At 38.8% G+C, this 12089-nt stretch overlaps 1 protein-coding gene across 7 annotated transcripts in view; it reads left to right on the forward strand.

The window, feature by feature from the left end:
- The window catches only part of Cdk14 (cyclin dependent kinase 14), a 633917-nt gene that overhangs the window by 137550 nt on the left and 484278 nt on the right, over positions 1-12089 (forward strand). For all 7 annotated transcript variants that reach the window (XR_003847675.1, XR_003847674.1, XM_008822523.2 and 4 more), the window contains one exon: positions 922-1167. Coding sequence is in view for 5 of the 7 variants with exons in the window: in XM_008822523.2 (XP_008820745.1) it covers positions 922-1167 (246 nt within the window). In the remaining 2 variants the exon portion in view is untranslated. The remainder of the gene's footprint in view (positions 1-921; positions 1168-12089) is intronic.

The raw sequence follows: 12089 nt of genomic DNA on the forward strand, positions 1-12089 counted from the left end.
TTGGAACATTCATAGACATTACATTTATGAAAGGGGACTTTTAAAATTATGGATTTAGTGGTCTTTTTCCAAGGTGATTATATCTTAAGAGTCAGCTTTCTTTCTTTGATAACATTGTGAATGGCATTTATTTTTCTTGCCTTGTTGCATCATCTAGAAAATATACTACAGTGTTGAATTAAAGTGGTGTTAAGTGGACATTCTTGAGTTGCATTTGTTTTTAGAGAAAAATGTTGTCTCATTATTAAGTATAATGTTAGTTAACATTTTTATGTAGATACCTGTTTATTGGGTTGAGAATGTTTCACTGAGGGTGTCTATTGTGGATGGTTATTGAATTATCAAATTCTTTGTCTCAGCTTATTGAGATGACTGTATGATTAAAACTGCTAATTATATTTGTTGTAGAATAATTCACTCCATAACATTTTAAAACAACCCAACCTTTTCTTATTACATGACTTCTGTAAGGCTAGAATCTAGGTGCTCCTTCATTGGCCTACACCTCTGTCTCAGTGGCTGTCAAGCAGAAGGCCAAGGCTATGGTTATACTTGAAGGCTCAACTCGTGTAGTTTTCAAGCCTTCATCCTTCTGCACATGAGCCTTTTTACAGGGCTGCCTCAGGACATGGCAGGTGGTTTTTCTCAGGGATAACGATCTATGCAATAAGATGGGTCAGGGCACTAATACAGAATTTACAACCTTTTGAAAAATTTTCTTTGAGAAGTAGTGTCGCATGACCTCTCCTACTCTGATTATTGGGCCTAAGTCAATAACCTATGCTTCAGAGCAGGGAACTTAAGAGTTAGTAAATTGATGATCATACATTTTTAGCACACTTCTTAGAATAACAAATTACCATGTTTAGTGACATTAAAGTTTCAGTGGAGAGTTCTTAGTTTCTTTCTTTTATTTTTCAGATATGTGTCACAAAGATGTCTACACGGAACTGCCAGGGAATGGATTCAGTGATCAAACACCTGGACACAATTCCCGAGGATAAAAAAGTCAGGGTTCAGAGGACACAGAGCAGTTTTGACCCATTTGAGAAACCTACCAATCAAGTAAAAAGGGTACATTCTGAGAACAATGCTTGCATTAACTTTAAATCCTCCTCTGCTGGCAAAGAGTCACCCAAAGTTAGGCGGCACTCCAGCCCCAGCTCGGTAAGTACGTTCCTCTTCATTAATCACTGGGTAAACAGAAGGACTAGCCTCTTACAATGGTAGCACACTGTGCTGGAAGACGGCAGGTGGTGTCATCAGTGAGTTTTTATGCATTTTCTCCAAGGGTGGTTTAATATTTTGGAAGAAGGAAAACTATATGCAGATTGCAAGTTATAAGCACCCAGCAAACAAATGAAATGATTTAGCCTATTTTTGGAAAAATCTTGTTTTTCTAAAAAAATTTTGTTTTGAATTAGAGGGATTTATCATTAAAAATTCTTCATATTTCAAACTTTTGGAGAGGTTCTTGAAGTTTACTGTGCCTGTGGGCAGTTTTGAAATTGAAAAATTGACAATATTATTTCAGATTGTCCATTGAAATTCGTCCGTATGTTGCCTACCATTAGCTTCCAATGGAAATATTTAGAACTTAAGAGCAGGGCATTGAAATTGATCTTCAGAGGGAAAGTCTGTTCATTTTAATGAATTTCAGTAAACTCTGAATTAAGGCAGTTCTTGCCTTTTGACCAAAATACTTCTCTTGGTTTGGGCTGTTATAACCGAATACCGCAGCTTGGGTGGCATCAACAGCAGACATTTATTTTTCATCATCCTAGAGTTTGGAAGTCCATGGTCAAGATTCTGGCACTATGACACTGCTTATGATTAGGGCGTTGATCTCACTCGAGGGCTTCAGTTTTAGGGTGTCATTACCTTTTAAAGATGTCACCTTCAGGAACTCCTCGCCTGGGCACTGGTTATTTCAACATTCAGTTCATATAGAAGACGTTTACAATTTCAAGGTGCTTGCTGCTTTTTCCTTACACAATTGTAACTGGAACTTATATGTTAATGACTGGCACTTAATATTGCAAAAAAATTTCTATGTTTTGAAATTAAATAATTTTCATATTTAGCTGATATTTAATGATGCTTGCACATTGGTGCTCTAAGAGTTTAAAAAGTGAGAGGAAAATGCTCATAGAATTGTGATTCTGGTATATTGCTAAAAAAACATATTTTGAGCTCAAAATTTTATGAGAATAAAAACTAAGGACAGAGTGAACTGCTGTGGTAGTATGGTATTTCAGCTTAATTAGACTGCATGCTATTGCACACAGCAATGTTAGATTTTGTCTTAAAAACGCTGAAGTAAATATTACTGTGACACTTGTGAGACATGATTATGTGTATGTGCGCATGTGTGCATGTGTGTGTGCATGCATTCCTGTGTTTTCTCAGATTCACTGCCATGATCCTTATTGGTAACTGTAAGGTAGGAGTGGCCTGTGTTGCATTGTACTGTTAACTCCTGGGGGAACCCTGAGATCTAGTATTATGTAGAAGAAATTAAAGGGGTTGTTGAGAATGAACAAGCTCATGCTGGGTAAAGAATAAAAGTATATGTATTTTACTGTGTAGTACTTTATGATCATAAATGTCAGCCTATAAATTATTTATAGAAATTGTCATAGCAGATATTACAATGAGGCAATCTTATACTAAAAAATTCAGTGTATATCTGAATTCAAATTTAGTCCATCATCCTGTTATTATCTGGGGCTCTGAGTTAATTCACCAGTGCATTATTTATTGTTTAAATTGTTCTTGCGCATATGAACTTTTAGTTGTTTCTGGTTTTTCTTCTAACATATTGATCATTACCTTAATTGTTGGTTCTATAAGATAATCTTGGCTTATAACTTTTTTCTTTTCTGTATCTGACCTAGAATCAGCCATTTCTCTGAGTAGCTCTTACTTTTTTCATTGGCAAATGATGCTTAGAAACCTAGATCTGGTTGCTGTGTGTGCTTATTTTTACCAGAGGTCATGTAGTTTTAAAAGTCAGTGAATGGATTAGCATATGAACACTAGCAATGGGGCTTTGATATTTTAGTAAGCATTAAAATCTTGATAAAAAAATCTTGGTCAAGAAAAGATGGAACTTCTATGCTGTACTTTGTATTTCTCTCTCTTCGTGAAGTTTTATTTTTATTCTACTGAATTCAAAAAGGCCATGTATGATAATATTCTGGGAAGCTGATAGTGGCATAGGTTTTGAAACCCATCATATAATTAGAGAAACTAGTAGACTAAAACCAGCCGGTCAATAATGTATTCAACTGGGACAAAGTACATTCATGAACCTCACAGTAGGAGTCAGTGGGAAAACCTTGGACAGTGTTAAGAACTGGGTAGTATCAGGATATGTGACGGAAGAAGCTCAGGGACTGATGCTGCTGCTCAGAGCCCCCAAAATTCTCATAGGGACATATGGTGGCTCCTTGAGAATTTGTAGAACACACTGACACCTAGAAGGGAAACGTGGTGGCTCTGGTGAGAGAAGGAGTACCAGGAGAATGGGGGATGGGTAGGTCTAATGGTACTAAGGTAGTCAAGGTAGTCTGTAGTCTTTTGGGACTTCTCTAAAATGACAAATTGAAGCACTTTCCTGCCCTAAATCCAAAGTATTTGAGTTTGTGCAGGGAAGTTTCCAATGGACCCAAAGGAAAGAGAAGGTCCAGAAAGATGTGTTGGAGGGAAACAGACGAGCTAGCGATTTATGGGGTAGTAAGGAATGTACCAAGAGAGCTTTCCCTGTTGTTGTTATATCCCCAAATGCATTTCTCTAACTTTTTAGCTTACATTAATATATAGTATTTATGGTATTTTGATGTATTAGCTGTATTTTGATTTATTATTCATAGTACAGAAAGCATAACATACTATAATTTAATTTCTGACTTTTCTTAGTTGTGATTACCTATTCATGTGTTCATCACTAGTATAATTAGTATAATTTTATTCACACACAGAGACCTGAACTATTTTATATACTATGAAATTTCTCTGACAGCAACCAGAATCAGATAACCTGTCAGCCTTTCTGGGTGATACTGCCTGTGTAGTTCTCAGTCATCCTGTTCTAGTGTGGACTAACGGGTTACTAAGCCCATGGTGCTGGGGTTCTGCTCCCCATCTTCCTGAGGACTTTCTCTTCTGCTTCTGGGGTGGGTAGCTGTCCTGTCCTCTGGGTTACTTATCATTCTTGTTCTTGGTTTATTTCTGTTTTGTAGAAGTGTATTCTCTAGTGTTTCTTGAGGAAAACATGATGGGGAGTTTGCACATAAGCCTGTATGTTTATTTGCACTTGATTTCTTCTTGAATCATCTGCCTGGGTTTTTTTTTCTAGTTTAGAAACTTTTTTTTTTTTTTTTTAATTTTTTTTGAGACTGGGTTTCCCTCTAGTCACAACTGTCCTGGATTCGCTATGGAGACCAGGCTGGCCTCAAACTTAGAGAGATCTGCCTGCCTCTGCCTCAGTGCTGGGATTAAAGGCATGTGCCACCATGCCTGGCTAGGAACTTCTTTTTTGAGGCCAGGTCTTCCTCTATCCCCAGCTGACCTGGAACTTGCTGTGTAGACCAGGCTGGCCTTGATCTCATAGAGAAACACCTGCTTCTGTCTCCCAAATACTGGGTTTAAAGGTGTGCGTGCCATACCTGGCTCCTTTTATTTTTTAATTCAATTTCTTTCAGTTTCAGCAAAGTTTTAAAAATTATGAGACTGGAGAGATGGCTCTGTGTTTAAGAGCACTGGCTGCTCTTGCAGAGGACCAGGGTTCAATTCCTAGCACCCACATGGTGGCTAACAACTGTCCGTAACTCTAGTTCTAGGGGTTCCGATACCCTCTTCTGAACTCTGAGTCTGTCATACAACATGGGTGCACTTACATACATGGAACCAATGCAGACATACATATATAATAATAATAATAAAAAGTATTTAAAATGTTCTCCTTTTAGTCACTGTCTTTTTAAAAAATATTTTATTTAATGTGTATGAGTATATTGCCTGCATGTGAGTCTACCCTGGTCTACCCTGGGGTGCCTTTCTGCCATACCACAGTACTTAAATTACTTTGATTGGGAACTTGTTTGCCTTCTTTTCATTCTAAAAATTTTGCTTCTCTTCATGTGTCCCAGAAAAATGTCTGATTTTTCCCTAGCAAACTGGAGACGATTTCTTCTTTCTTATAGGAGGCTGCTATAATTTTTGTTTGTTTTTTGAGTCCCTTCTGTTTGCTACCATTTTGTTCTCTCCCTGTGACAGGAAGGAATGTTTTATTACACATTTTTAATATGTGTGTTTAACTTGATTTTATCGTCCGCAAAAATGTATTGGTTTGATTATTTCATAACTATGACAAAGTTTATTATTTTTATAAGCGTTTTGATGGTATAACAGTGCTTAATAAATACGGAGATTTCTTTGACCTGACTCATCTGCATTAATTTATACCTTCATTTCCCTGTTATTTCAAAGTATTAGTTAGCTTGAGTAGGCTCTAAGAGTAGAGTTGAAAAGGAAGAAAAATTGTTAAGTATGTTGATACTTAACTATTTTAATGAGGGAATGATTACTTTTTGGACACATTATGGTAGAAACTGTTTTAAAACACCATACCTTGGAATGGTGATGCAACTCAGGGACAGAACACCTGTCTAGCATTTGTAAAGCCCCATGTTCAGTCTCTAGTGCTACACAAAACAGAAACTGAAAACGGTCCAAACAGTTCACAGCTTTGTGTTTGTGTGTGTGTGCACACGCAAGCACACGTGTGTGTATGTCTCTTTCTCTTCTCTTTTCCTCTTTCTCTCTTCCTCTCTCTTGCTCTTTCTTTGTATGTGTGTATCTCTCTCTTGCTCTCTTTCTGTATGTGTGTATATCTGTGTGTGTATGTGTGTTCCAGATACAGGCTATTGTATGTTAGGAATTATGACCGAAGTCAAGGAACCAAGAATGCCTGTACACTAGTCTATACTTGTTAAGATTCAGACATAGCATAAAGAATCTGATTTTATTTTAATTAACAAATATCAAAAATATATTTGATGAAGTTTGTTTCTAATATTTTGTTGAGTGCCTACTTCCTCTGGTACCCAGTCTTTGGGTAGTATGTAATGCTATTACTATCATGGTAGGCATTCATTAGCCTTTCCTGTCACTTTCCCTAGCCCAGCCTCTCACCATGCTCTTTAGTAGCTACAGCTGTTGGGAATACCATAGGTAGGTTGCCTGTCTTGGTAACCCAAGTTAAAAGGTATTTCATTGAGATATGTGGTAGAGCCTACAGAGCACATATTTTCAGAAATTTCATGTTGAGGCTATGTTTCTCCATACAATTTACAAACTACTCCAAATTTACCTTTATCCATCACCATAAAAATCTACATCCCATAAATCTAGAGCGAGGAGGAAGGCAAGGCTCATACAGAGTTCCACTTTAGTTTGGGAGTGTCCTTTTGGTAGGTATTACTTCCTTTTTGTTACGGGTAAAAAATTCCCCCAGAGAACCAAGCCTCCTTGTTAGCTTGTTTCCATGTGTGATGTTTGGGTCCATATCTTTGTCCAGCATTTAGATCTATTTTGCAATCAAGTTATCTATCAATTGTGCATTGCCTTGGTGTGTTTTTAATAGGGATCATATTGCTGAGTGATAGAGCCTGTTCAAAGGCAGAAAAGAAATGAGTCAGGCATACTCCTTTAATCCCAGCACTAAGGAGGCAGAGCAGGCAGATCTCTTGTGAGTTCATAGCCGTGTTCTAGTTTGTCTCTCCATTGCTGTGACAAACACTCTGCCCACTACCAACTTGGGGAGGAAAGGGTTTATTTGTCTTACAGCCCATAGTAGGAACTCAGGGCAGGAACCTGGAAGCAGGAGCTGAAGCACAGGCCATGGAAGAATGTTGCTTACTGGCTTGCTCCCCTGGCCCCACTCAACCTGCTTTGTTATACAACATAGGCCCACCTGCCCAGGGGTGGCACTACCCATATCACTCAGTAATCAAAAAGATTCCCCTCAGACATGGCCACAGGCCTTCACACTTTCAACACCAGAACCATGCAGGAGACTCTTACATATTACCAAGTCCTGCTTTCAGCTTAAGATGGAGGCTTGTGTTCCCTCTGTACCAGGGCTCTGACCCTGTGGAAATACCTCCCAGAAGATTTCTCCACAGTGTCGCCGGTCTCTTGTTACTTATAGCTGATTTTTCAGTCCCAGCTAACCAGCATCAGTTGTCCCAGTAAAGCAAAGGTTTTACTTCAGGTTCTGGTCTCTTCTTAATCATAGCTGATTCTTCAACCCCAGCTGACCAGAAACTTCAGATTCTCAATTCGAGATATCACACAAACAGCCCTGATAGTCTGCGCTTCCCTTTGAAGCTTCACACGCCAGGCCTTCATTGTCTACAACTCTTTCAGCATAACTGTTCTAAGTTCCACAGCAACAAAGTCTGAGCATTCAATGACTTTTCCAGCCCAAATATCCAAACACTTCCACAATCCTCCTAAAAACACCAAGGTCAGGTCTGTCACAGCAATACCTCACTCTCTGGTACCAATCTCTATTCTAGTTTATCTCTTCATTGCTGTGACCAAACACTGTGACCACTACCAACTTGGGGAGGAAAGAGTTTATTTGTCTTACATCTCCTGGGTCACAGTTCATCAGGTAGCTCAGGGTAGGAACTCAGGGCAGGAACCTGGAGGCAGGAGCTGGAGACAGGCCATGGAGGACCACTGCTTCCTGGCTTGGTCCTCTGGCCATGCTCAGCCTGCTTTCTTATACAATACAGAACAACCTGCCCAGGGGTGGCACTACCCACAGTGGGCTGGGCCCTCCCACATCACTCAGTAATCGAGAAAATACCCCATAGACATGGCCACAGGCCAGTCCAATGGAAGCAGTTCCCCAGTTGAGGCTCCTTCTACCCAGTTATGTCAAGTTAACAACAAAAGCTGTCCAGCACAGCCAGCCTGGTTTTCATAGCAAAGTTCCAGGTCAGCCAGGGCTACGTAGTGAAAGAAAAATAAAGAGTTGATATAATTTTGTTTCAGAATTCTTCTTGAGCTCTTCCTCCCTCGTCTGACTCACATGCTCACACTTTCATTATAGCATAGGACCACAGTAATTCTTTTTCTTTTCTTTTCTTTTTTTTCTTGTGGTACTGAGAAGTGAACCCAGGGTATTGCACATGCTCTTAATTTTTTTTTTTTTTTTTTTTTCCTACTATTTATGATGGTGTGGCCTAGATTTTACATGGCCGTCACCCAAAGGCCATGTATTGACAGCTTAGTCACTAGCCATGCCTTATGATGTGGGACCTAGAGTAGGGAAGCTAGGTCATTGGAGCATGCCCTTGAGAAGGGAAAAGGGTATTATTCGGAACATCCTACCTACTTCTTGTTTCTCTTTGTCTCTTCATTTTTCATCTTTCCCTTTTTGTTTCCCTCCATTTCCTCCCTCCCTCCTTCCCTCCTTCTTGCCCTCCCTCCTTCTGTTCTCCCAGGTGGTGACCTCTTTTGATTTGTGCTCCTGTCATGATACACCCTGCCACCACAGGCCAGAAGCAACCATGGGGTCAAGTGACCATGAACTGAAGCCATGAGCCAAAATAAACTTTTCCTCCATTAAGTTCTTTATCTTAGATTTTGTCAGGAGGGGTTGAAAGCTGACCAACACAAGGAGTTCGCAATAGTCTCAAACATATAGTTATTATGAGGGTTAAAAATCAACTTTCAGCAAAGTCAGTATGAAACTATGGATATATCATTGGAATGAACATTAAAGTATACTCATGCTGTTTATAATGATGCAGTTCCAAAACTCATCTCTGCTTCTAGGGATGTGATTTCAGTAGAAGATAGGCCTAAGCATGATAAATAGTCCCCCCATTTAGCTGGGAATTAAATCCATGGGACTAATTCACTAGGATAGTAGTGATAAAATGGATTTTGAGTCCTGATCAATTCCTTATAAGTCTAGTTCTGTGCATAGCTACAGGGTCTTAGATGAGGTTTTTTTTTTTTTTCCTCCAGTCTGTACGTTCCTCATGTATAAATGGGAATGGCAATGGAATCAATATCATGGTGGGATTATAAGTATTAATTTAGGTAATACATGTATATATATAAAACATATTTGTGGGTAGTTGCTACTGTGATTCAGACAATGAAGTAGAGCTGTTAAGGTCCTGCAATGCCTTTGAGTGGTGGGGTGGCAAGCACTGTTCAGCTGCAAAATCTGCATTTTCTATTATCTAGACCAATGTTCTCCTCCAGTGATCCAGACAATTGACAGTCTTTTGCACTTTTATTCTGTTTTTGAGAAATATATTAACATTATCTCATTAAATTCCACATCTCTATGGAGTGCCTATTTGCAAATGCACATTAGCCCTCTGTATTTCTAAGTCAGTACAGTGCTTTCTCAAGCATGCATTCTAAGAAGGGAAGTGATAAGAAGAAAGCAGTTGTTCCTTCAAATTGTTTATGCACCTGAGGTCCCAGAACCAAAGCTCATGCTCAGAGTTGACTGCATCTTGGCTTGATCTAGTGTCTTCATTTAAATGGAACAATTTAGTAATGTTGTAAGAAGAAAGGTAAATGAAAGGGTTGAGCTTTAATCTTTAAATAAAATAGGACCCTTTCCTTTCAAATTAATCTTAGTTCTGTTCATTTGATAGGAAGGATTTTATTATTGGCCTCTTTAAAGAGTCAGTAGTTGAATTCCTTATTTATATGAATGGTAATTTCATATCAGACTACTTCATGCTTAAAGTAGGAGACTCAGTTTGTAAGAATCTAATTTCCATAGCTCAGAATATCTCATAGATATGTCCTATTCCACAAGACCATTCTTTTGTAGATTAGAGAAGTTTTTGGAGAGAAAAAAACATGCCTTTTATTCTTCTTATGAAGCCCATGTTTGCAAATTACAGTGTATTTCCACAATGTCTGTGTATCAGTTTCACAGGGCAAATAACTGACTGTTTCAATGGAAAATGTGACAACATACTAATTTTCAGCCATTGCAGTGTTAAATAGAATATAGTTTAACCAAGCTAGTTAATACATCTAAATCCATGTAGTAAGAAAAATGGACAACATCATGCCATTAGTATTGCATCCATATTGTACAATGCCCATGGAGGTCAGAAGAGGGTGTCACCCCTGGAACTGGTTACAGATGGTTGTTAACTACTATGTGGGTGCTGGGAATCAAATCCAAGTCCTCTGAAAGAGAAGCCACTGCTCTTAACTGCGGTACCATCTCTTCAGCCTCTGGTTTCTTAAAGTTTTTATTTTATTTTTAAAAATTTTATTTTCATTTTATGTGTATGAGTGTTTTGTCTGCATGTATGCATGTGCACCCATGTTGTGCAGTGCCATCAGAACTCAGAAGAGAGCATCAGATCCTTGGAACTGAATGAAGTTAGGGAGAGTTGTGAGCTGCCTGTGGATTCTGGGAACCAAACCAAGTGCTCTTACCTGCTGAGTCATCTCTCCCACCCTGTGTATTTAGTTTTTTAAAGTAGTGTGATCTGTGTCTTATCTCAAAGGATGTACATATACAAGGCAGATTATGAAGAGTAAAACAAGCAATTTTCAGAAAATTATTGTGCCTCTCCCAGGAAAGGAAACACACTCCCATTCTTTTGTCGGTTCTGCAGAACTCCTGTGCCTGCGCACAGTATGTGGTCACAGGGTATTAACTAACTGGAGCTAAGGGGGGTTTTTCTGCTGCTACCTTTTTCTTTAGCTTAGGTTGGATTCTTTCTGAAAGGAGCACAAAAGCAAAAACGCAGATCTTTCATTCCCATTTTAAATAACTTAGAGAGGAACTGTGAACACAATATTTTCCCCCTTGAAGATCATTTTATACTGAGGTTTAATATAGATTTTTAAATTTCTATTTAGAACTCGGGCTCAGGAGGGCGATGGTAAAGTGTGACATTTGCAAGCTGTTTCCTGGTGATGAAAAATGCATGCTACATATCCCACATGGGACTAGTCAGGCAATGGTGAATGTGATTTTTCCATTATATTTTACTCGATTCAAATTAACACATAGTTTATATCTTACACGTTTTTTGAAGGGGAAAAAAAAAAAACCCAAAAGCCTTAGTGGTCCTAAAGGAGCTCATCAGTGTAATCAGCTGTTTGACACACATGGGAACTAAATTCCTTAAAGAAAACCTTATGTCCCCCTCCCTTCCTTTCTTATATTAAAATTTGAAGTGTATTTGTCTGTCCTCAATCTGTCTGTCTTTTCATGGGTTGAGTTGTATTACCCTAACCCAAAAATCTCTATGTTGAAATTCTAAATATCATTACCTCAGAGTGTAACCATATTTGAATTTCTTTAGATTGGTTTCTTTTTCTTTTACATGTATGCATATTTTGCCTGCACGCATATAAGTACACCCATGTTGTGCAGTGCCTGTGGAGGCCAGAAGAGAGTGTTGGATCCCCTGGAACTGTAGTTATGGATGGTTGTTAGCCTCCATGTAGGATACTGGGAACTAAACCCATTTCTTCTGAAAGAGCAGCCAGTACTCTTAACCACTGAGCATTCTCTCTAGCCCCTATAAGCATATGTGAAGATAAGGTCTTTGAAGAGGTGATTAAGTTAAAATGCAGCCACTGGACTGGCCCCAATCCAGTGTGACTGATGTCCTTGTGAGAAGAGGGAGAGACACATGGGAGGACAGACAGTGCCAGGCCACAAGCCACATTGAAGGCTTCAGCAGCAACTGAACCCACTGCCTCCTTTCATCTTGAACTACTGTCTTCCATAACTGGAGAAAACAATTTTTTTTGTTGTTGTTGAAGCCACCCAATCCGTGGCATTTTGGCACTTCTAGCAATTAAATGCATACCTAGAAATAATGCCCTATGTTTGTTAGGCTAGTTTCTTAAAATACTCCTAACAAAACTTTGCTTTTCCCCCCTTCCTATTTAGTGCTGAATGAGAACAGATTAAATAAATGGGTTTTATTTTGAGAAAAAAATATATTTAATTAAAACCCAGCATATCATTTTGCAATAAAATCATCTTTCTGGGAGGCTTTCCT

This window comes from Nannospalax galili, unplaced genomic scaffold (assembly GCF_000622305.1).
Source record: "Nannospalax galili isolate Female #2095 unplaced genomic scaffold, S.galili_v1.0 scaffold85, whole genome shotgun sequence".
NCBI lineage: Eukaryota > Metazoa > Chordata > Mammalia > Rodentia > Spalacidae > Nannospalax > Nannospalax galili.